General features: G+C 36.9%; 1 protein-coding gene across 2 annotated transcripts in view; it reads right to left on the bottom strand.

The window, feature by feature from the left end:
• Positions 1 to 26,993, bottom strand: part of SNX4 (sorting nexin 4) — a 71,080-nt gene that overhangs the window by 6,491 nt on the left and 37,596 nt on the right. For both annotated transcript variants that reach the window (XM_047099763.1, XM_047099764.1), the window contains 5 exons: positions 21,806 to 21,867; positions 11,431 to 11,496; positions 6,527 to 6,616; positions 4,142 to 4,241; positions 1,446 to 1,591 (listed from right to left, as the gene is read on the bottom strand). In XM_047099763.1, coding sequence (XP_046955719.1) covers positions 1,446 to 1,591; positions 4,142 to 4,241; positions 6,527 to 6,616; positions 11,431 to 11,496; positions 21,806 to 21,867 — 464 coding nt within the window. The remainder of the gene's footprint in view (positions 1 to 1,445; positions 1,592 to 4,141; positions 4,242 to 6,526; positions 6,617 to 11,430; positions 11,497 to 21,805; positions 21,868 to 26,993) is intronic.

The following is a 26,993-nucleotide window of genomic DNA, read 5'->3' as shown; positions in this document are numbered from 1 at the left end:
AACCAATGATACACTCTTGGTCTGCCTTGATCTACATACTATTGGACAAAGACAGCAATAAGGAAAATAAGTCAGTGACGGAAGACCTTTGAGAGTTGAATTTCTAGAAATACTTATGGAATAATCACATGCCAAGTCAATGTAAGGTGTTGGAACATAAAGATGAAACATACACAGTCATTGACTTAGAAGGGCTCCTGAACACCCAAAACAAAACTGCCATGCTATTGTGGCATGAGCTAAGTGCTATGACAGCCTGCAAAGCTAGGAGTAAGCTTCACAAAGAAAGTGCAAGAGCTGGGCACTGAAGAATCATCAGGCTTTTGTTAAGTGATGGAGAAGAAAGGGCAAAGGGAATGTGCAAAGGCCAGAAATCAGGAAAAGTGCAGGAAAATAATTTTATGAAGTTGAAATTCTTCTTTTTCCCCCATACTAAAACTGTTTCTGTAACATGATTTTTGATCATTCAAATTTCTTAGGAAGTCAATCACTACATGTTAGAAGAAAAGGTTATAGGGGTGTCTGGTTGGCCCAGTCATTGGAGCCTGTGACTTTGATCTCAGGGTTGGAAGTCTGAGCCTGATGTTGGGTGTAGAGATTACTGTTTTTTTTGTTTTTTTTTTGAGAGAGAGAGAGAATGCAATATGGGGAGAGGGAGAGTAAGAGAAAGAGGGGGGGGGCGGGGAGAGAGAGAGGGAGAAAATCTTAAGCAGGCTCCAGGCTCAGCATGGAGCCTGATGCAGGACTCAATCCCATGACCTTGGGATCAGGACCTGAGCCAAAATAAGAGTCAGACACTCAATTGACTGAGCCACCCAGGTGCCCCAGAGATTACTTAAAAATAAAATCTTTAAAAAAAAATTTTTTTTGAACGTTTATTTATTTTTAATCTTTATTTATTTTTGAAACAGAGAGACAGAGTGTGAGCAGGGAAGGAGCAGAGAGAGAGGGAGACAGAATCCGAAGCAGGCTCCAGGCCCTGAGCTGTCAGTACAGAGCCCGACATGGGGTTCAAACTCATGAACTGTAAGATCATGACCTGAGCTGAAGTTGGACACTCAACCAACTGAGTCACCCAGGCTCCCCGAACGTTTATTTATTTTTAAGACAGAACACAAGGCGGGGGAGGGATGCGAGAGGAGGGGTAGAACACAGAGTGAGACACAGATTCCGAAGCAGGCTCCAGGCTGAGCTGTCAGCATGGAGTCCAATGCGGGGCTCGAACCCACGGAGTGATCATGACCTGAGCTAAAGCCAGATGCTCAACCAACTGAGCCACGTAGGCACCCCTAAAAATAAAATCTTAAAAAAAAAATTGCCCTTGAAGAACAGACTATATTTCAGGGATGTTAATGAAGATGGGAAATGTTATAAAAAAAAAACAAACCAACAATCCGCCATGTAGTACACATGTCTAGCTTTGTTAAACATCTCAGCATTTTTACCTGCCTTCCAGATTTTTAGACTTTAGCTGTTGCTCTCCTTCATTTATTTGTTCTTCTAGCACCTTTATTCTGGCTTCTCTTTGCTCTGGAGTTTCTTGGCCAAAGAGCTTGGTAGTCATTCCCTTCAAGGAAAATGTTCTCACAGTCTAAAATGAAATAGAAACAGGTGAATGGATGAACAAAATGTGGCATATGCATATAAAGAAATATTATTATTCAGCCTGATAAAGGAAAGAAATTCCAACACATGCTACAACATGGATGAACCTGAGAACATTATGCTAAGTGGAAATAAGCAAGTCATGAAAGGACAAATACTACATGATTCTACTTAATGTAAGGTATCTAGAGTAGTCAAAATCATAGAGACAGAAAGTAGAATGGTGACTCTCAGGGGCTGAGGAGAGAGGGAAATTGATAGTTGATGTTCAATGATATAGAGTTTCAATTTTGCAAGATGAAGAGAGTTCTAGAGGTTGGTTACACAACAATGTGAATGTACTTTATACCACTGTATACCACTGAACTGTATACCACTTAAAAATGGTTAAGATTATCCCTAGTATAATCTTTCATTAACCTATGCTTCCATAAAACTGCTTTTAATTTATATCAATGTAAATTCAATAGCTGTACTAATTTCTTCCACTGTTTTCTGAGTTTGAAATAAGAGTAAAAATTAAAATATTTTTTAAAAAGAAAAATAAACAAGGGGCGCCTGGGTGGCTCAGTGGGTTAAGCGTCCAACTTTGGCTCAGGTCATGATCTTGCGGTTTGTGAGTTTGAGCCCCGCGTCAGGCTCTGTGCTGATAGCTTGGAGCCTGGAGCCTGCTTCGAATTCTGTGTCTCTGTCTCTCTCTGCCCCTCCCCCACTTGTGCTCTGTCTCTATCAAAAATAAATAAATGTAAAAAAAAAAATTTTTTTTAAAGAAAAATAAGCCACAGGTAAAAAAACAATGGTTAAGATGATAAATTTTGTTATGTATATTTAATCACAATTAAACATTTTTTTTAAAAAGGGAAACAGAGGGGCACCTGCGTGGCTCAGTCGGTTAAGTGTCCGACTTTGGCTCAGATCATGATCTCATGGTTCGTGGGTTTGAGCCCTGCACAGGGCTCTGTGCCCACAGCCCAGAGCCTGGAGCTTGCTTCAGATTCTGTGTCTCCTTCTCTCTGCCCCTTCCCTGCTCGCTTGCTCTTTCTTTCTCTCTTAAAAATAAACATTTTTAAAAAATTTTTTTAAAAATTTTAGAAAAAGGGAAACAAAACTTTTGCCATTTCCTCCTAGCTCAGTACAGAAGCACCAATAAGTCTTACAACCAGGGGGCTCCTAATATGATTCCTAACACTGGAATAATATGGAATAGTCAAAAAGAAAAAAATTCTAACTGAACTTCTTAATCAAATGGAAAACTTCTATGTGAAGCATTAGGCAAGTTATTTCTTTAGATTAGAGGTCATTTTGTAAACATTTCTCTATGACATAAAAAATAGATAAAAAAAAAAATCCAACAGGTGACAAAAGAAACAGGCCAAACTAAAACAAAAAACATTTAAAATCTGCGTAATACACACTGAAACTTGGTTATCAATTAAATAGGATGCCTTCCCTTGGAGGGTAGCCTCAAGCATCACTGCTTTAACATTTCCTTACTCTCTGGAGATAACTAAGGGAAACACTTTTCCCTTCACATGTAGGAGTAGAGAATCATGCTTCCTGAAAATGGCCTGGGAGTTTCCCCTCAGTTCTAAAAATAAATCAAGCCTAGGGATGCCTGGGTGGCTCAGTGGGTCAGGTCAGGATCAGGATCTCGCAATTCAGGATCTCGCAGTCCAGGAGTTTGAGCCCTGCATTGGGTTCTGTGCTGACAGCTCAGAGCCTGGAGCCTCTTCGGATTCTGTGTCTCCCTCTCTCTCTCTGCCCCTCCCCTGCTCATGCTCTGTCTTGTCTCTCTCTCTCTCTCTCTCTCTCAAAAATAAACATTAAAAATAGATAAATAAGTAGAAAGAAAGAAAGAAAGAAAGAAAGAAAGAAAGAAAGAAAGAAAGAAATCAAGCCTAGTATATACATGTTTCATAGTCAAATGGTCTTTTCCTACAACATATATCTGTGACTTTTCAGAGATAACAAAGTACTTGTTAAGTATGAAGTGACTGGTAAATGGTAGCACTGTCACTTTCATTATTTCCAGATTGTGTACTCTCACTACGACAGCTAATTTATTCCAATAAAATGGCTAGACAGTAGAAAGCCGATTATAAAAATAATCTAAGGTTCATAAAATAAGATACAGAATTTTCTTCACATCTATTCCCTATACCAGAAGCTCCTTCTTATGAGAGATGAACTGATTCAAACTGGGCAAGGCTTTTCAAAATAAGCTAAAATTTCTATGATTTACTTTGTAAAAGTCATTATTTCAATCACAAAGAATAATGCTTTTTCACTTGTACTGAATATAAATGAGAAGACACTATACAGAGCAATGTTGGCAGAATTTCTTACACTGCTATGTAATATGATGTTTTAATGGCTTATATCTTTTTATATCAAGATCACAAACCAAGGAATTACAAAGTTGCCCATAAATTATTCCCCTATAAAAGCTACAGGCATCTTGGGTATTACAACTGCAGCTCATTCCTTATACGGCCTGCTGCACTAATACCAGAGACTGAAATGGAAACACACTCACCCCAGTTGCCAGTTCCTCACATTGCTGCTTTTTGGATGCTAAGTCCTGAGCAGCCATCTCCAAGTCATACTGCATAAGTTCATGTTTCCTGCATACAGCCCTAGGGATGAAAAAAAGTGCTGCCACTTAATTTTTATGGCTTCTCTTTTAACATATTAAAATTTTTCAGGGGCACCTGGGTGCTTCAGTTGGTTAAGCATCCAACTATTCATTTCAGCTCAGGTCATGACTTCACAGTTGTGGGATAGAGCACCCATGTAGGGCTCTGTGCTGGGTGTGGAACATGCTTAGGATTCTCTCTCTGTCCCTGTCCCCCGGTTGCGCATACACGTGTTTTCTTTTTCAAGAAAAAAATTTTTTTTCTCCCCAGGGGTAGAGAGGAAATATTTACAATATGTACCTAGAATTTTCAAGTTTAAAATGCACTAGCCCAATATAAAATGAAATCTACCAGGGGTGCCTGAGTGGCTCAGTCAGTTAAGTCTAACTCTTGATTTCAACTCAGGTCATGATCTCAAGGTTTGTGAGATTAGGATTCTCTCTCTCCCCCTCCCCTCTCTCTGCCTCTCCCCTGCTGATGCTCTCTCTCTCAAAATAAATATTAAAAAAAATTAAAGTTAGAACCTAAGCATAAAAAGTATACATAATAAAAGATGTTTTTTTTTAAGATACTTGCAACATTTTTCTCAACAAACATACCATTATCACATACATTAATGAAATCTTTTGTGTAACATAGAAACTAATACTGGAATCTCACAAAGCAGCTGAGTATTCCTTAAATTCAAATTTTTCATCTTTATATAGAAATGTCTTAGTTTTTACTATCACATAAGTGACCCATGCTTAGTGTAAAAAACAAAACAAAACTAAGATTCTAGCACAGAAATGTACAAAATAAAAAAACTTTCAAGAACTCCTTCTCTTCCCAACTCCACTATCCAGACACAATCCATGTTAATATTAATAGATGGTGCATATTCTGCCAGACCTTAAGTAGGCACTTACAAATACACATATGCACACGCCCCAAGTGATTCTACATATTATCTTACCTAACTATATACCATGGACATATCAATATACATTCATCTTTTCTATAGTTTTTAAGAACTGTACAGAATTCCACTCTGTTCAGCAACTTTCTTTTGCTTGGTAACATGAAAATACCTGGTGAAACTCCTGAGTACTCAAAGCTCTAGAAGGAGCAAGGTTAAAAATGTACAGATGTTTTGTATCAGCTACTAAACAGCTAAAGAAACACTGGTCCTCTATACTAACAGAATTCTTATATTGCTTTTAAAAATGACAGGAAAATAACCCAAAGTGGCTACAGCCAAAAGCCACCTATTTCAGGTAAATGGATTCATTTTTCTAAATTGGACAGAAAAAATATACTAATTTCTTCTCCTTTTTTTAATATTTATTTTTGACAGAGAGAGAGAGAGAGCGCGAGCGAGCGCGAGAGCGCGCACGAGCATGTGAACTGGGGAGGGGCAGAGAGAGACAGAGACAGGTTTTGAAACGGGCTCTGTGCTGAGAGCAGAGGGCCCGATGTGGGGCTTGAACTCATGAACTGTGAGATCATGACCTGAGTCAAAGTCAGATGTTTAACCATTTGAGCCACCCAGGCACCCCTATGCTAATTTCTTCTAAAATAGAACTATATACCAGAGAATTCTGTTTGGCTCTGCAAGAGATACCATAAAAACAGAAGACAAAGTCCTGATATTAAGAAGTTACACAACCTTACTAAGAAGATAAGCAGATGTGGAAAAAATTACAAAATTAAAAAGGCAACATATTGCCTAGTGACAGGGCTACCTACACACACTCAATTTGTATTTTGCATCCAATCTTCAAACTGAACAAATAGAAAGAACAACACACAAACAGTTCTGTGGCTGGAGACTGACTAGTTTTATCAATACCACGTTTCAAGAACAGGGCTGGTCTTAAATACCTCTACCCAGCACTCTGCAATACAGAGGAATACAAGGAGACCTCATTCAATACCTGGGGGATGAATTCATTTAAAAATTACCTTACTATCTTTGGGGTGCCTGGGTGGCTCAGTCAGTTAAGCGTCTGACTTCGGCTCAGGTCATGATCTTGCAGCTTGTGAGTTCAAGCTGTGCACCGGGCTCTGTGCTGACAAATCGGAGCCTAGAGACTGCTTCGGATTGTGTCTCCCTCTCTCTCTGCCCCTCCCCCACTCACACTCTGTGTCTCTCTCTCTCTCTCAAAAATAAAATAACATTAAAAAAAATGTTTTTAAATAAATAAATAAAAATCACCTTACTATCTTTACTTTCTGGCAACATATGAAGTGAAGAGAGTGGTGACTAGCCACAGGGCTGCATCTGGAACATTTATTATACTTACCGCAGTGCTTCTGCATAAAACAGATACTCCTTTAGCTGATCTGCATAATGTTCTTCATCTTCTAAAATATCATCAATAGAAGATGCATACCTGTTTAAAAAACATTGCATACAAACTTTTATCATGATACAAAGTATTAATGATAGAAAGAAGTGTTGTTCAAAGTATGTATGGTCCAACAGACCATTTGCTACCTTCAGTAACAAAATAAGTACACAGAGTGAGAATAAGTATTGAGAAACATTTGTAGCAGTTAAAAAAAATTTTTTTTTAATGTTTATTTATTTTGGAGAGAAAGAGAGACAGAATGTGAGCAGGGGAGGGGCAGAGTGAGAGGGAGACACAGAATCTGAAACAGGCTCTAGGCTCTGAGCTGTTAGCACAGAGCCCGATGTGGGCTTGAACTCATGGACTATGAGATCATGACCTGAGCTGAAGTCAAGAAGCTTAACTGACTGAGCCACCCAGGCACCCCTGTAGCAATTTTTAATTACCATGAAAATTTTATTGAATTTTACCAACATGTTTTGATCAGCAATGGCTTGGAAATAAAAAACAAAACAAACAAAAAGGTCCTTCTTATAGGTAGCTTAAGAAGCACCATAAGACAGCTCCTGGGTGGCTCAGTCAGTTGAGCGCCTGTCTTGGTTTCAGTTCAGGTCATGATTTAACAATTCATGAGTTCAAGCCCCATGTCAGGCTCTGTGCTCTCAGCAGAGAGCCTACTTTAGATCCTGTCTCCCTTTCTCTGCCCCTCCCCCACCCACGAGCACATGCATTTGCTCTCTCAAAAATAAATAAATGTTAAAAATAAAAAATACACAAGAAGCACCATAAGACTATAATATCTTTTGTTCAAAGATATTTTATGAAAGGGCTACAAAATCTGCAGAAAAAATAAGAGTTTAGTATAATTGGTGCACAAATATTCCTGGCACCAACTACATACAGTAATGCCAAAAAGCTACAAAAGGAAAACTAGAGTAAATAAAGATTACAAAAAATTTTAGAAGTTTTATTTTATACTAATTGTCAATAGCAATCTTTTTTTTTAACATGTTTTATTTTATTTTTTTAATGTTTATTTTTTGAGAGAGAGAGAGAGAGACAGAGAGAATGAGTGGGGGAGAGGCAGAGAGAGAGGGAGACAGAATCTAAAGCAGGTTCCAGGCTCTGAGCTGTCAGCACACAGCCTGACGTGGGGCTCGAACTCAAAAGTAAGATCGTGACCTGAGCCGAAGTCAGATGCTCGACTGAATGAGCCACCCAGGTGCCCCAGCAACCTCTGCTTTGACCCATATAAGCCCCTTATTGCCATACCATTCTCATTCCTGGACAGGAGTCTTTTCTTGTACAGAAATGTGACCTGACTGACCGCTCTTGACACTGCTTCTCCAAATACTACAAGCACAGATCTCAGCACCTCTAGGAGATCTTCCCAGGCTACTTTAGTCTCCAGTCACCACTTCCGGTCTTTTATCAACAATTCAGAAATTAAATTTTATCAAAGTAATGTCTTGTGTGCTAGTTTTATTTCTCCAATCACATTATGAATTCCATAAGGATGTGGGTTATGTCATGTACTACTTCTGTATGGTATATAACTTTTCAAATTAACTCTGATTACCTAGCATGAGAATAAAAGAATAATATAATTTATGTCTCCAGGCCTGCTTCACGTAGGCAAGCAAACAAAATTTACTGAAGTTGTAAAAAATAAATAAACCTTCTGAAAAACTATGTGCTTATAGGGTTTCTAAAAGAGGCAAGGACATATTCTGTAATTACAAATTTACATTTGTTAGACTATGGATGGAATTTCTTCTACATGACTGAAAAAAGTCTTGAGAATCATTGTTAAGAACAAGAAAAACTGCCTTTAATTCATAAATCTATGATTCAGAAAGAATGTTAAGGAAACAAAAAACAGGGCTGGTGGCTTGAAGACAGGAAACATAGTATAAAGATAAATAGCACATCCTTGGGTACAAAAATTTAAATGGTAATGATTTTTAGATATCAGTACTGAAATTGTTTACTTTAACACTTTAAATCACCTGAAGGGATAATCATAAATTCCTGAAAATACTGAAAATGCTAAATCAACAGAATGCTGGAAGACTTTCTAAGGCTGAAAAGTAGCCAGTCAGCTTGAATATGGCCTGAAGAAATATTTAGAAAAAAATAAGTATTTTTTGTCTTTTTGTTACTGACTTGTAAGAGTTCTTTACATATTCTGGTTGGAAATGTTTACTTCCAGTCAGTAGCTAGCCTTTTCATTATTTTAATGGTGTGTGTGTGTGTGTGTGTGTGTGTGTGTGTGTGTGTGTGTAGTAAATAAACATAACATGAAATTTACCTTTTAATCATTTTAAGTGTCCAGTGGAGTGGCATTAAGTGTATTCACCTTGCTGTGCAGCCATCTCCACATCTCCAGACCATCTGTCTCCAAACCATCTGTCTCCATAACTTTTTCATCTTCTCTAACACTAATTCCCCCATTTCTCCCTTCCCTAACATTATCTTTTTCTTAAGTTTATTTATCTTGAGAGAAAGGGAGAGAGAAGGAAAGAACGAATCCCAAGCAGGCTCTGCACGGTCAGTGTGGAGACTGATGTGGGCCTTGAACCCATGAACCATGAGATCATGACTTGAGCCAAAACCTAGAGTTGGACGCTTAACTGACTGAGCCACCCAGGTGCCCCCACAGTATCTTTTAATAAGCAAAATGTTTAATTTTGATAAAGAACATTTTACCATTTAAAAATGTCTTTGAGGGGCGCCTGGGTGGCGCAGTCGGTTAAGCGTCCGACTTCAGCCAGGTCACGATCTCGCGGTCTGTGAGTTCGAGCCCCGCGTCAGGCTCTGGGCTGATGGCTCGGAGCCTGGAGCCTGCCTTGGATTCTGTGTCTCCCTCTCTCTCTGCCCCTCCCCCGTTCATGCTCTGTCTCTCTCTGTCCCAAAAATGAATAAACGTTGAAAAAAAAAAAAAAATTAAAAAAAATAAATAAATAAATAAATAAAAATGTCTTTGAAATTCCTTGTCCTTCTAAGTAAAAAAAAAAAAAAAAAAAAAAGAAAATAGAAAAAACTAAAAATTTGGGTTTTTTTCATGTTTTCTTTAAGAAATTTTTGCTAACAGGGCGCCTGGGTGCCTCAGTCGGTTGAGCGTCCGACTTCGGCTCAGGTCATGATCTCGCAGTTCGTGAGTTTGAGCCCCACATCAGGCCCTGTGCTGACAGCTCAGAGCCTGGAGCCTGCTTCAGATTCTGTGTCTCCCTTTCTCTCTGCCCCTTCCCCGCTCATGCTGTCTCTAAAAAATGAATAAAGGTTAAATAAAAATAAAAAGAAATTTTTGCTAACTTGAAGGTTGCAACAATATTCTCATGTGCTTTCTACTAAAAGTTGTAATTTTAGCTTTTATATTTATGTATATGACCCAAATTGCATTTGTTTTTATGTAAGGTGTGAGAGATGGCTCAAAGTTAATTTTTTTTCCATGTACATATCCAGTTATTCCAGAACCATTTCTTGAAATGGACTATTTAAATCCCAGTCTATTTTCTGGACTCTTTTCTGTTCCATTGATCTGTTTACCTTTATGCCAATACCTATCTTGTATTTACAGGATATAGCTTTACAGAAGTCTTGAAATCAGTTAATATATTCCAGGTTTGTTCTTTTTTTCAAGACTGTTTTGGTTACTCTAGGTCCTTTAAATTTATATATAAATTTTGGAATTAAGTAATACCAATTACTATTAAAAATTTATATCAGAATTTTGATTGGGACTGCAATTTGGGAAGAATGGAGATATTAACACTACTGACGCTTCCAATCCATGAACACAGTTTATCTCTCCATTTATTTAGGTCTTTAAATTTTTCTCTCAGCAGGGGCACCTGGGTGGCTCAGTCAGTTGAGCATCCAATTTAGGCTCAGGTCATGATCTCGCAATTTGTGAGTTCGAGCCCCACATCGGGCTCTGTGCTGACAGCTCAGAGCCTGGAGCCTACTTCAGATTCTGTGTCTCCCTCTCTCTATGCTCCTCTCCTGCTTGGACCCTGTCTCTTTCTCAAGAATAAATAAAGAAAAAAAAATTTTTTAAATTTTTTTCTCAGCAGTGTTTATATATAAAGTTTTCAGTGTAGAGGTATTTCATTTATATTTTGTTTTGATGCAATTATAAAAAGCATTGTTTTTCAATTTTTATCTTCTAATTGTTGTTGCTAGTATATAAAAACATTTGTTTTTTATATATTGAGCTTGTATTCTGCATCCTTGTTAAATTTGGTTGTTAGTTCTATAATACTTTTAGTTGATTACGATTTTCTATGTAAAAGATCCTGTTAACTACAAAAAGAGATCGTTTTACTTCTTCCTAAGATTTATGCCTCGCATTTGATTTTCTTGTCTCTTCCTTGCTGGACTAGAGCCTCTACTACAATGTTTACCAGGAGTGGTGAGAGCAGACAATCTTGCCTTATTCCTTGATGTTAGGAAAAAGCATCAATATTTCACTATTAAGTACAATACTAGCTGTAAGTTTTTAATACTTCACTATTAAGTACATTAGCTGTAAGTTTTAAAACTGAAGAAACTCCTCTTATTCTCAGTTTGATGAGAATTTTTATTGTGAGTGGATGTTGAAATGCCTTTTCTACATGTATTGAAATAAACATACAAGTTTTCTTTATTCTACTAACATATGAATTGGACTGATTGATTTTTGAATGTTTTAAATTAATCTTCCATTTCTGAAATAAGCTTGTGTAAGTCAGATCTGTATACACAGCATATAACATAAAAGCCAGCAAACTTGATAAAAGCAGAACAGAAGAATCACTATCATTTCATCACTAAACTTCACTTTGGATTTTACCTTAAATGCTCTAGGTACTTACACATCCATATGGTGACCAGCACTCTGCAGTCCATCCCCCATTTCTTTTTCTATGGCACTCCACTCACTAGGGAGAAAAAGATAAAATCAAACACATCATGAATTAGATATGGAATATTATTAAATGGAATATTGTGTAAGGTTTTTTTTCTAGCTAGCTTTTAAACAACACAGTACTGTATTTGGATTTATTTTCTAATTCAAATATGCTGCCTTCCTCTTAAGTTTAACAACTAAACGCAAGTGAATACTTTAAAATGTTAGTTCAGAAATTGCTATCTGCTGCTGCAAAGTAAGTATCATACAATACAGCTTCTGCTTATAGACAACTTTCTCAGCTAGGGTGCCTTTTCACATTAATTGTGGAGCTTTAAAAGACTACAGATGCTAGCCCTGCTCTTGATCTACTTAATCAGAATCTCTAGGGTAGAGGTGAGATATACATATACCTTTTAATTTTAATTTTTTTGAGAGACAGTGCATGTACAAGTGGAGGGCAGACAGGGAGAGAGGGAGAGAGAATCTCAAGCTGGGCTTGGAGCCTGATATGGGGCTCAAGCTCACAACTGTGATCATGACCTGAACTGAAATCAGGACTCAGACTTGGGGCGCCTGGGTGGCTCAGTTGCTTAAACGTCCAACTTCAGCTCAGGTCATAATCTCATGTTTCATGGGTTGGAGCCCCATGTCCGGCTCTGTGCCGATACTGCAGAGCCTGGAGCCTGATTCACATTCTGCGTCTCCCTCCCTCTCTCTGTCCCTCCCCCGCTCACACTCTGTTTCTCTTTCAAAAAATAAATAAGCATTAAAAAAAAAAAAAAGACTCAACCAACTGAGCCACCCGGGTGCCCCGAGACAGGTATACTGTTTAAAGTTCCATGGAATGGGGCGCCTGGGTGGCTCAGTCGGTTGAGCGGCCGACTTCAGCTCAGGTCACCATCTCGCGGTCCGTGAGTTCGAGCCCCGCGTCGGGCTCTGTGCTGAGAGCTCAGAGCCTGGAGCCTGTTTCAGATTCCGTGTCTCCCTCTCTCTGACCCTCCCCCATTCATGTCTCTGTCTCAAAAATAAATAAAACTTAAAAAAAAAATTAAAAAAAAAATAAAGTTCCATGGAAGATTCTGATGAACACATCTAAGCTAACAAAAAAGGACGACTGTACCGAAATATTAAGTACACATTAAAACTTTAATAATATGCACTAAAGTTGCATGAGAAAGTCTACTAGAACCAAAGATCATTTTGTTGCCATTTTTTTAAGATTTTTATTTTTAAGTAATCTCTATACCCAACATGGGGCTCGACCCCGACATCAAGAGTTGCGTGCTTTACTGACTGAGCCAGCCAGGTAGTTTTATATATATATATTTATATTACAGTAAACTGAAAAAATAAGTCTGTAATCCCAAATACCAAGAGATGACCTAATTTGATATATTTCCTTCTAGTCTTTTTATTTACTCATTTTAATGTGGCTGAGATCATACGGTATATGCAATTTCGTATCATGCTTTTTTTCCTTCAGCATTTTCCCATATTATTAAAACAATTTGTTTTAAGCACTGTTTCATTAGGCAACTCAATTTTTTACTTTTATTTATTTATTTTTTATTTATTTATTTTTTTGCAACTCAATTTTTTAAGCCATTGTCCTGGCCATTCAGGTTGTTTGCAATTTTCCTCCTAGGTAAAAAATGTATAAGCCTCTCCACTTTCACCATATCATAAAAGAAAAAAAAAAATTTAAACACTATTCTTTTGTTTTATACAGAATAAACCTGGCATTCTGTTGAAATACCAGACCATATGCTTATAGTATTAGAAGGAAGAAGACCTCACATGATTTTTAATATTGTCAAAGCAAAACAAACCTATAAATCACCTATGCAACACTATGGTTATGATTAAATAACAAAACAGCTATGGCTCCCTCTAATAATCGTCTCTCCTTAGATGTCTGTAACTACTCTCAAAGTAGTAACAGCAAGTTAACCCTGTTTAGTGTTTTGCTGTTTACCAAAAAAACAATGTTTAATATCTCTATATTATCTAAACTCTAAAGCCACATTTCTAATACCTCCAGGACAATTCTACTCTTATATACCTCTGTCACTTCAATTTCTATATATCCAAAGCTCTGTTCTTCACATGAAAAAGGAAATCTAGGGGTTTGAGCAGAACTAGCCAAATGTATAACATAGCAATCACAGTTAATGTAACTGTAGGTCATGCTAACAGAGTTAATGGATAGTCCAGATCAACTGTCTATTGGATAGCCCAAAACACTTCATCTGCCTAATTTTTGAGCACCTTACTATGTGCTACCAATTCAAGGCTAACATAACCAAATTTAATTCCTTTGTTTACCAAACAACAAAAACTAATTCAAGGAAGGTAGAGCTTATCCTTAATCAACTATATATATATTCCTATTAAGTACCTTAGAATCTGATAAATACCTGGCTTTTTTTTTTAATGTTTATTTATTTTGAGAGAGAGAGAGAGAGAGAGAGAGAGCGCGCGCGCGCGCAAGTGAGCACGTGAGGTGGGGAGGGGGCAGAAAGAGATGGAGAAAGAATCTTAAACTGCATCAGTGCAGAGCCTGATGTGGGGCTCAATCCCACAACACTGAGATCATGACTTGAGCTGAAATCAAGAGTCGGACACTTGACCAACTGAGCCACCCAGGCACCCCAAAATGTGGCATTTATTGTTTGTACATAAAATGAAAAAATAAATCAATAAGTGAATTAATAAATATGAAGAGAAAAACATGTACTGGATTCTGTGTATCAACCACTGCTACACACAAGACCTTTCCCCTCAAGGTACATATACTCTAGCCCTTTGCTGGTCTAGCAACAGCTTCACCTAGAATCTCATTAGAAATGCAGAATGATAGAACCCATTCCAGATATGCAACAAAATACTCATTTTAATAGTTCTCCAGGTGATTTGTATGCACATTAAAATTTAAGAAGCACTATCTAAACAAAAGGTTCTAACCTGGGGCCCAAGGATATGCCTAGGATTGGAAATAGAAAATGTTAACCAGTTTGCTGGGGAGAAGAGGAAACTATTAACATACAAGTAACTTTATAAAAGGGTAGTCGACTTAACATCAGCATTGTAAGAGAAAACTGAATCCTAAAGTACTTAATGGGTAGGCAATTGTCACATATGAACCAGATCAAAAAGGGTCTTGGATCTTTTGTAGCATCTGATAGAAGGAAAAGAAAGGAAAAGAAAATCACAAACATAAAAGTTTTGCATGTAATTTCAGAAGCTTCAGGCAACCTGAAGTCCATCTTCACCTCTTGGATTAAGAACGATGAAATACAGGAGGACCTAGCTGTCTCAGTCAGTACAGCATATGACTCTTGATGTCAGGGTTGTAAATTTGAGCCCCACAATTGGTGTAGAGATCACTTAAAAATAAAATCTTAAAAAAAAAAAAACAGAACTATGAACTTTAAAACCACTAAGGCCCTTCCTACTTCAGTATTTTACAATTTCAGTAAATGAAAGGAAGTAAAAGATTCCAAGAATGCCCAAGCATCAAAATTTAGGACAGGTATTAAAAATATTATAACAAAATAAAGGTTTAGAGAAAAATCTCATCACCCAATCTGATGTTCATCAGGGACAGAGACAGAGAGAAAGTCACTAGCGCAAGCAGGTCTGTGGTTATAGGTTTATGTTTATAGTTCTATGTAAGATTTCATTTAAATACAAAATTCCATGTCAAGAAAGGGTTTGGAAATCACTCTCTCCATTTAACCCTAATATTGAATAGATACTTAAAATCAGGTTCAGAGATCTAACATTGCTTACTCCAAGTCAGGTAGCTGTTCAGAGACAGAGCTGAGACTAGAATCAACTGCCCTTTGTGTGCTCTATTAATCCCAAACTATGGCACTTCTAATGAGGGAGTGGGGCACACTGAAGGCAAAGTGCAGGGTAACAGCAACCCCCACCCCCAGGTGGGACATGTAGGATATTCCTTGGACACTCCCAGCTACCCAAAAACAGGAAAGGACAAAACCCAAATGGTTAAACTGTAAGAGTCCGTCAGTTTACCAGAAAAAGGCAATCCCATCAAGCCTAAAGTCCAGGAACTCCCTACAGTCTTAAGGTTAATGCTTTGCTAGAGGGAAAAACCACCTTAGCTTGACAATAGCTAGGCCTCCAGCAATGCTTTAGCATGTGAAAGTCTCTTTGGAAACTCCCTCTTGACTGTATCTCCCTGGACTCCATAAAAAACGGTCACCCCCTACAACCCCAGTGCAGGTCTTGCTGCCCATGGGTCCCGTTCCCATGGTTTAATAAAATCATCTTTTTTGCACCAAAGACGTCTTCAAGAATTCTTCCTTGGCCATCGGCTCTGGACCCCACAAACTCCACCATCACCCCAAAACTTCATCACTTCCTTTTTTGTTCTCTTAATCAAAAAACTCTTTACTCCCACTATGCACATAACCAAAAAATAAAAATTACAGAATCATTAAACAAACGTAGATCTGTGTCTGTGAGCTCTGAGTACATGACAAGTTTTGTGTATCCATGAAATAAATTTGAAAGAAATGTTGCTCCTGTATTTTCCTGGAATTCCTCGTAAGGAATCACATCAATTGAATCTGAAAGACATGTTTTTTTCTTGGTTGATTCTATATGGATTCATAATCTATAAATTAAGATGAATATTTAAAAATTAACAGAATAAACCATTTCAGGCTATGAGCTCCTGAAAGCTTTCATTAGCTTCAAATGCACAGTTACTAATACTGACAACTCTTTCCTTTTTTTTTCTAGGTCTTTTGCAGAGTGAATCCCACCTATATATTCAGTCCAATTCTGGACAAGTGGATCTAAAGTTCCTAGCTCAGTCTGAAACTAGTGAAAATATAAGCTAGTTCTATAAGCACCCATGGGAATGGCCCTTTGGCCTACCCTATATTGGATCAAGTGCTGTAATGCAGGCGGAAACTGCAAAAAGCCCAGGAACTCAAGAAGAGCACAAAATAAACTCCTGACCTCCAAAAAAACTAAAAAAAGAAAGAAATAAACAGCAACATGTGACATGAACATATTACTAAATTCATCCTATTTCCTCTCTGTGCACCTCATTCCTGCTTATTTCTTCCTTATATTTACACACACACATATATATATATATATATATAAGTCATGTAAGTGTGTGTCTCGCCAGTTGCCTTCTTAACATGTACAGTCTTGGGGTGCCTGGGTGACTCAGTCAGTTAAGTCTCCAACTTTGGCTCAGGTCATTATCTCATGGTTCATGAATTCCAGCCCCACGGTGGGCTCTGTGCGGACAGCTGAGAGCCTGTTTCAGGTTCTGTGTCTGTCCCTCTTTCTCTGCCTCCCCACTTGTACTCTCTCTTTCTCTCTCTCTTAAAAATAACACCTGTATATCAATTAAGAAACCAATCAGCCCAAAAGAAAAAAAAGAGGACAAAAGATATGAATAGATTATGAAATAGGAAAAAAAAAAAGGGCTGTTAATCACAAGAAAAAATAATTTGACATCAGTTATAATTTTAAAAATGTAAATTATAACTGCAGTAAAGAAACCATTCCTCATCATCAGTATGATACAGACAAAAGTTTGCTAACATACTGCTGAGTAATGGTGTAAGAAAACAGATATTAATACTTTTTTGGTGAGAAGTTAACAGCTTCTATACAGGGCAATTTGGCAGTATCTACCGCAACTACAAATGCAATTATCCTTAGAGCCAGTAACAACACTTGTAGAATTTTAGCCTACAAACATATTCATACACATGTGAAGTGACATGAACAAGAATATTTATTGTAGCAATGAGTAAAATAAGACTAGAAATCATTAAGAAGAAATTAAATAAATTATGATTCTCCTCTTTAATAAAACTCAATGCAGTTATTTACTGATAACAATCTATCTCCAAGAGCAGTTCTTAAGTGAAAAAAGGTTAAACAAGTGAACATAGTGATGTATACAACATGCTCCCTTTTCATGTTTAAAAACAGAGGGAACATGCCTGTGTTTGTATGTTAATGTATTATAGTATTACATTTTACTAGGGGGATACATAAGAAACCAATAAACTGGTATTAGCTATCTCAGAGGAGACCTGAATGGTTAGCAGACAAGGGAGACTTTTCACTGCATAAGCTTTTATCCCTGTTGAATTTTGTGCCATATGGAATGTATTACCTATTCAAAAATGTAAAATGAATGTTGTTGGTTTTTTTTTCCTTTAGAGAAAGAGAGAGAAAGACAGTGCCAGGGAGAGGGGCAGAGAGAGACAGAGAGACAGGGCTCGGATCCCATGACCCTGGGATCATCACTAAGGTGAAATCAAGAGTCAGATGCTCAACCGAATGAGCCACCCAGGCACCCCAAATGAATTATTTTTAAATTAATTCAATTAAAAGGACTTATAATGGAACATTAGCAAAGACATTTTCTTATAAAGAGCTTCGGATAATAATTTCTAAAATGTCAGAACCAAAATAATACACAGGAAAAAAAAATCACAAAAGGTTCAAAACTAACCAAAATATGTAATATACGGTATATAAGTAGATATTCTAATTTACACTAAAATTACCCAAGACTGAAAAATTCATCTTGCAAAATCCTTCAGAAACTATAAAGTAACACCAAGAAAGAAAAAAAAGAGAAAGTCACTAATTATTTAAAATAGAATCTTCTTGGGCATTCTGCCAACAAGGTAAAGGGCAGTGGTCACTGCTTCAGAGTAGTTTCATTTTTATCTGCTCAGTATATTGGACTTCCTATTTTTTATCGAAAGAAATACTTTAAAACAAAAACTTCGAAAAGTACTATAGGACATCTATTAAAAACAAAACCAATATTTGAAGGAGCTGAGAGGATAAACAAAACACACAAGGCTTTAACCGTACTAATCAAGAAAAAAAAAAGATCAAATAACATCAGAAATGAAGGAAGAGAAATAAAAACCAACACCACAGACATAAAAAGAATTATATGAGATATTATGAAAAATTTTATGCCAACAAACTGAACAACCTAGAAGAAATGGGTAAAATTAAATGGAATCAGGAAGAAATAGAAAATCTGAACAGACTGATTGCTCACAATGAAAATGAATCAGTAAAAAAACACTCCCAAGAAACAAAAGTCCAGGATCAGATGGCTGCACAGGTGAATTTTACCAAATATTTAAGCCTGGGTGGCTCAGTAGGTTAAGTGTCCGACTCTTGATATCAGCTCAGGTCATGATCTCAAGGTTGTGAGATCGAGCTCCATGTCAGGCTCTGTACTGACAGTGGGCACCTACTTTTTCTCCCTCTCTCTCTCTACCCCTGCCCTGGCACATACACATACTCTCTCTCCAAATAAACATTTTTTTTTAAAAAGAGACTTAGTACTTATTCTTCTCAAACTGTTCCAAAATAAAAAAGGAGGGATACAAAACCAGATACCAAAACCAGACAGGTACTACCAAAACAAAACAAAACAAAACAAAACAAAACAAAACAAAACAAAAACCTTGCAAAACTACAGGCCAATACATACCTCTGATGAATATAGTGCAAAAACCTCCAACAAAATATTAGCAAACCAAATCCAACAATACATTAAAAGGATCTTTCATCACAGTCAAGTGGAGTTTATTCTAGGGATGCAAGGTGGTCCAATATTCACAAATCCATCAACATGATACATCACATTAACAAGGAAAGGATAAAAACCATATGATCATTTCCATAAATGCAGAAGAAGCATTTGACAAAGTACAACATCCATTCGTGATAAAAACTCTCAAGAAAGTGGGTTTAGAGGGAACATACCTCAACATAATAAAGGCCACATACGAAAAAATGCACAGCTAACATCATACTCTATGGTGAAAAACAGAGCTTTTCTTCTAAGATCAGTAACAGAAGAGAGAGGTCAACTCTCAGCACTGTTAGAGTACTGAAAGTCCTAGCCACCACAAGCAGACAAGAAAAAGAAATAAAAGCCATCCAAATTGGTAAGGAAGAAGTAAACTTTCACTAATTACAAATGACATGATACTATATATAGTAAACCCTAAAGACTCCACCATAAAACTATTAGAACTAATAAATGAATTCAGTAAAGTCACAGGACACAAAATTAATATACAGAAAACTATTGTATTTCTATAAGCTAATAACGTAGCAGAAAGAAAAATTAAGAAAACAATTCCATTTGCAACTGCACCAAAAATAATAAAATATCCAGGAATAAACTTAATGAGGTGAAAGAGAGGTCATCTCTGAAAACTAAAACATGAATGAAAGAAATTGAAGATGACACAAATAAAAAGATATTCCATGTTCATGAATTGAAAGAATCAATATTAAAATGTTCCAAAATACCCAAAGCAATCTAGATTTAACATAATCCCTATATAAATACCAAAGAGCAGTTTTCACAGAACTAGAACAAAAAATCCTAAAATCTGTATGGAACCATAGAAGACCCTGAATAGCCAAAGCAATCTTGAGAAACAAGAACAAAGCTGGAGGTATCACAATCCCAGATTTCAAGATACACTACAAACCTGTAGTAATCAAAACAGTATTATGGTACTGGCACAAAAACACAGAGATCAATGGAACAGAATACAGAGACCAAAAATAAACATACACTTATATGGTCAATTACTCTACAACAAAGGAAACAAGAATATACAATGGAAAAAAGAGTCTCTTCAACAAATAGTGTTGGGACAGCTACATGCAAAAGAATGAAATTGGACTACTTTTATTCACCATCCACAAAAATAAACTCAAAATGGACTAAAGATGTAAATATGAAACCTAAAATCATAAAACTCCTAGAAGAAAACATAGGTAGTAACCTCTTTGACATCAGCCAAAGAAACAGTTTTCTAGATCTATCTCCTCAGGTAAGAGCAACAAAAGCTAAAATAAACTATTGGGACTACACCAAAATAAAAAGCTTTTGCACAGTGAAGGACTAGTGAAGGACTCAATCAACAAAATGAAAACACAACCTACTGAATGAGAGAAGATATCTGCAAATGATATATCCAATAAGGGGTTAATATTCATACTATATAAAGAACTTATACAATGCAACAGCAAAAAAAACACAAATAATCCAATTAAAAGTAGGCAGAGGACCAGAATAGACATTTTTTCCAAAGAAGACATACCGATCGATGGACAACAGACAAATGAAAAGATGCTCAATATCACTCTAATCATTGGGGACATGCAAATCAAAACCACAATGAGGTATCCCCTCATGTCTGTCAGAATGGCAAGAAGTAACAAGGGTTTGTGAAGATGTGGAGAAAAAGGAATCCTCCTGCACTGTTGGGTTGCAAATTGGTACAACCACTATGGAGGTTCCTAAAAAAATTAAAAATAGTATTACCATGGGGCACCTGCGTGGCTCAGTAGGTTAAGCATCTGACTCTTGCTTTCAGCTCAGGTCATGATCACACAGTTCGTGAGTTTGAGCCCCATGATGGGCTCTGCAATGAGAGCACAGAGCCTGCTCAGGATTCTCTGTCTTGCTCTCACTCTGCCCCTGCCCTGCTCGCATGCTCTTCCTCAAAATAAATTAATTAACTTAAAAAAATAGTACTACCATATGATCCAGTAATTCCACTACTAGGTATTTACTCAAAGAAAACAAAAACACTAATTAAAAAAGATATATGCACCCCTATGTATATTGCAGCATTATTAATAGCCAAGATATGAAAGCAACCCAGTGCCTATCCATAGAGAAATGGATAAAGATGTGAAATAGATATATATATATAAATACACATAAATGTTTATAAATAAGTATATAAATATCTATCTCATATCGTCTCTATCCATTGTGTGTATGCGTATGTGTGTGTGTGAGTATATGTGTATATATAGAGAGAATATAATGTTAAGTGAAGTCAGACTGAGGAAAATAAATACCCTATGACTTCACTTGTATGTGGAATTTAAGAAATAAAACAAAGAGAAAAAAGACAAACAAAAAACCCCCAAACTGTTAAATACAGAGAACAAACTGGTAGTTGCCAAAGACGGGGGGGTGGGGAGAATATCGGTGAAATAGGTGAAGAGGGTTAAGAGGTACACTTATCTTGATGAGCACTGAGAAATGTATAGGATTGTTGAATCATTATATTGTACACCTGAAACTAATATAACACTGTATATTAATTATACTTGAATAAAAAATTAAGTAATTATGCCATAACATACAAAATAAATAAAAACTTAACATCTACATTTCAGACCCATAAATTGTCAAGAATTATAGTTGTCAGGCAAAAAGCTAATCAGAGCTAATCATTTATTCTAAAAGGTCACATAATGCTTACCTGAAAACTCGCCCATAATTCCCATGCACTTTATACACACCATAGAGTCGATCTGCTACTCTCTGGAATAAATTTTTAAAAGAGATTACTATTAGGTCAAAGTTATATACAGATTATTCTTTAAAAAGATGTCATCTTCATTTAAAAAAACAAAAGCTTAGTACAATAAACTTGAAAAATATGAAAAAGAAAAAAATTTCCCAAAGGCTCATCATGAGGTTGGGGAGGAACTAGTGCTATCATCATATTTATGTAACTGCTTTCATATATATATATATACATATATATATATCTGTGTATTTATTATATATATATAAAAAGAACGTATAAAGATATATGTTTTAATTATTGCTTTAAAATTTCTTATGTTAAAAGTGGTAAGGGGCGTCTGGGTGGCTCAGTTGGTTAAGGGTCAGACTCTTAGTTTTAGCTCAGGTCATGATCTCACAATTCATGAATTCAAGTCACACCTTGGGCTCTGCACTGCTTGGGATTCTCTCACCCTCTCTCTCTGCCCTTCTCATGCACTCTTGCTCTGTCTCAAAATAAACAAACAAACTTAAAAAAAAAAAAAAGGGACAATATTTTTATCCAGCAGGTCAATATTACATTTAATAAATACGACTTTAAACAGCTGCATAAAATTCCACCTAGCAGTGTATACAATATATAACCACTCCTTGTTGGATATTTAGTTATCCCTAATTTTTTCAGTAGTATACATAATTTTGTAATGAGCACCTCTGAGAGTAAAGCTTTTCCCAAATTTCAGATTGTTTCCTTACGAAAAAGTTCTCAAAGTGGAATTTACCAGGGTAAAAATATAAACATTTTCAATTTTATTGATAGTTTTATACATAAGTGCTGAACACATACAATATACTTCTATGCTACTTTATCACTATAATGCTTTCTAACCAACACATTAGATATTTTAATAACAGAATTATAATTTAGATCTAATTATAATTAGATAAAGATGAAATATATACTGTGTAGCTATTCACACAAATTTTACAAAAGACAAAACACCACATATGATAATTAATGCTTTACTCTCCTGCAAACTATTACGGACATGAACTGAAGACCAAAAGTATTCCCACATAAAACCCTAAACCCTAAAAAAAAAAATTCTCAGTATACAAAAAAATATTCTTGGTTACACAGTTTCTAAATGTAAACACTGAGGATAAATTACCTAATTTGTTACTCAAACATCTGAGGAATTAGGCATTAACCATACAACAAATCCTAACCCTTTCAATACCTCAGCTTAAAGTGAATGAACCAGTATTATAAATACACGGAGCAGATGTAAGAAGAACATAAACTGTTTTTCATCTCTTCTTGACTTGCTCTAAAGGAACATGTACACACCAGACTAGAGAGCAATACACTACAGGACTGCAAATTGTTTCTGTAGTCGTATTAGAACATTCAGGTTACCATTGTATACGGCTGCTTTCATAGCAGAACTGAATAGATTTGACATGGATCGTATGGCCCAAAAAGCTGAAAATATTTACTATCTAGCCTTCTAGTCTGCCCACCTCTGCACCCGACTCAAGACAAAGCTTGTAGTCTTCATTCTGCTTGAAACATTCTAGAGTCATCCCCAGACCTCTCAACTACTTTCTCTAGGATGCTATTTCCCAATTATTTCTGAGTCCTATAGAGTGTCAAAGGTCGTTTACTTAAAAAAAGTTTTTTTAATATTTATTCATTTTTGAGAAACAGAGAGAGACAGAGCATGAGTGGGGAGGGGCAGAGAGAGAGGGAGATTCAGAATCCAAAGCAGGCTCCAGGCTCTGAGCTGCCAGCACAGAGCCTGAACTGGGGCTCGAACTAGTGACCTGAGCCAAAGTCAGACGCTTAACTGAATGAGCCACCTGGGCGCCCCAGTTGTTTACTTTTTTAAAGAGATTCCAGGGGCGCCTGGGTGGCGCAGTCGGTTAAGCGTCCGACTTCAGCCAGGTCACGATCTCGCGGTCCGTGAGTTCGAGCCCCGCGTCGGGCTCTGGGCTGATGGCTCAGAGCCTGGAGCCTGTTTCCGATTCTGTGTCTCCCTCTCTCTCTGCCCCTCCCTCGTTCATGCTCTGTCTCTCTCTGTCCCAAAAATAAAAAAAAAAATAAAAAAAAAAAAAGTGATTCCATCATCAAGTAAATTTGGGAAACACTGAGGTAATAAAATTTAACCAGTAAGAGTTTTCCTTCCTATAGAACTTTTTAGCCCTTTAATACCATATATTAATCATAACTATTCAAGAAAGAGATGGTTTGCACTAGAAAAAATACAGGACTGGCATTTCAGAGAATATAAAATGGAAATGCCATTCTAGGACACTAATTTTTCTAGATCCTTGTACTTAAAAAAAATTTTAATGTTTGTTTATTTTTGAGAGACAGAGACAGAGTACAAGGGGGGGAGGGGCAGAGAGCGAGGGAAACACAGAATCTAAAGCAGGCTCAAAGCTCTGAGTTGTCAGCACAGAGCCCGACGTGGGGCTCCAAACGCATGAACTGCGAGACTGTGACCTGAGCCAAAGTCGGACTTCAACCAACTGAGCCACCCAGGGCGGGGGTGGGGGTGGGGGTCGGGGGGGTGAGGGGTGGTTCTTTAAAGATCAAACCTCTTCCTGAAAGCTGAGTGTTTTATCATAAGATATTAAGTATGGAAGAGAGGGAGAGAGCTTATTAAGCAACCATGTAAAAACAAAAACTGCAGGAAACTTAAGTACAAATGCAGATCCAAAATAAATGTTCAAAGATAAAGTTTGTGAATCCCAATTACTTAAAAGTTTATTTCTTTAAAGTGTATCACTCTTGGCAGCTGGTATAAAAGGAGGTTCTACCAGAGCTATTAGAACTCTGGAAAATATTTTGGTCCACAGAGTATGCCCAAAAGAGGCAAGAGTCTTCCTATATTAAAAAAGATGAGCAACCACATGAGGAATTACCTACCCACGAACTAGGCAATAGACACTTAGCAGTTGTTATGGGACCAACAATGTTTCTGATATCAACTATTCATGGAAACAAATGGATCTAGCTAACTAAAACATGAAATGACTTTTATCTAGATCATTAGGCAGTGGGAAAGAAGAACCAAAGAAAAACTATTAATCAAAAATTATCATTTCTAGGGGCGCCTGGGTGGCGCAGTCGGTTAAGCGTCCGATTTCAGCCAGGTCACAATCTCCGGTCTGTGAGTTCGAGCCCCGCGTCAGGCTCTGGGCTGATGGCTCAGAGCCTGGAGCCTGTTTCCGATTCTGTGTCTCCCTCTCTCTCTGCCCCTCCCCCGTTCATGCTCTGTCTCTCTCTGTCCCCAAAAAAATAAACGTTGAAAAAAAAAATTAAAAAAAATTATCATTTCTAGAGAAAAGGAAAAAACAAAAATGACACAGAAATAAAACAGGAATAATTAAAACCTAAAACCATATTAATTCACTGGTCATTGGTAATCAAGAATTTTGGTGCCAGGGAAAAGGGGCTGAACCCAATGATTTAGTCCAGACTGCTATTTGATTTCATTTCTGTTGACAAGTCTTTCTTTCTGAAAACTGACCATCTGACAACTGACATGAAAAGAGTGACACCTAGCATATTCAGTGACAAAAGAAAAAATGGAACAGACTCATTCAATCATTCTACCCAGCTCGGAATCATTTGGAACTGTAAGAATGCCTACTCTATCCTCACTCAAGTAGTAGCTAATTAAATGTGAAAAAGGACACTTTTGGGACATTCTATTAGATGATCTTATTTTGAAAATCTAGACATGCCTAGCTTTTCTTTTCTTTCTTTCTTTTGAACTATCTCCTAAGGATTCAAGATTATGGGATTTAAGACTCTTGATACTCACTGCCACAACAGTTTCCAAAGAGCTGCACGTTAATATTTTATACTGCCACCATCACTAAATAGTTCACAAATACTAGATATTACCATCTTTATGACTACAAATCAAATGTTGAGTAGTATCTTAATAGCTATAATTAGCATTTTTACAATATTAGCAAACTTAAACATTTTAACAATTAAATTTGATTTTTCCCTAAAGAGGCAGCAGATATTGTAATAGGAAATATGAGATTTGCAGTCAAACAAATGGGAGTTCAAATTCCAGCACCTTCTCACTTTAGGGTTTAACTTTGGAGATTTATTAAACCATGCAAGCCTTGGTATCATATCTTTCTTTTGGAAATGTGGAAATGACTTTCATCACATGACTTTGTGAGGATCAAATGACATTTGTTAGGGTCCTGGCTATAAGCAGGATGACTCAATGAAAATCTGTTCTCTTCTCAATCTTGAATTCATGTCCTCTGTCAATAAACTTTGTAGGCAGTTAAGAGCATGAGCTCTAGAGTCAGACAGACAAAAGAGGAAATTCTGGCTCCACACATCTATTATAGTGTGGTACCACTTTAATTTCTTTTGCCTCTGTTTCCTAATCTACAAAATGGGAACAACAATAATATCTATCTTTAAGGACTATTGTGGGAACTGGGCAAGAATATTATAATATGTGTGAGCACTGGCTGATATACAGTGGTAAATATATGTTAGAAATCAGTATTATCTTTTTGTTGTTGTTTACAAAACACATTATTTCATCTGAATCTCATAATTCTATGAATAAGGCACCTTCATGTAACAAATATTTATTCAGTACCTACTATGTGCCACGCATATATTCCCATTTTCTAGCAAAGAAACTAACCCTGAAAGGTTACTGAATTTGTCGGGAGGACCCAGTAAATGGCAGAGACAGGTCCAAAGCCAGATCTTCTTGGTCCAAGGCCACCCACCCTTTCCTGTTGTTCTGTTTTGATGTCTTAAATATTTAAGTTTTTAACCGATCTATAACTTATTTTTTGTCTTTTCTACTTTGAAAAGAATTCTCCTTGACAGAAAAGACAATCAAATAATTCTATTTTTTTTTTAACGTTTATTTATTTTTGAGACAGAGAGAAACAGAGCATGAACGGGGGAGGATCAGAGAGAGGGAGACACAGAATCTGAAACAGGCTCCGGGCTCTGAGCTGTTAGCACAGAACCCGACGCGGGGCTTGAACTCATGGACCGCGAGATCATGACCTGAGCCGAAGTCAGCCGCTTAACCGACTGAGCCACCCAGGCGCCCCTCAAATAATTCTATTTTCATCTGTTAAGAATTCATCAT

Source organism: Lynx rufus, unplaced genomic scaffold, assembly GCF_022079265.1.
Source record: "Lynx rufus isolate CCGP_SWC_20201006 ecotype Redwood Valley unplaced genomic scaffold, mLynRuf1.p SCAF_5, whole genome shotgun sequence".
Lineage (NCBI taxonomy): Eukaryota > Metazoa > Chordata > Mammalia > Carnivora > Felidae > Lynx > Lynx rufus.
This window is presented reverse-complemented; position numbering and strand designations above follow the sequence as displayed.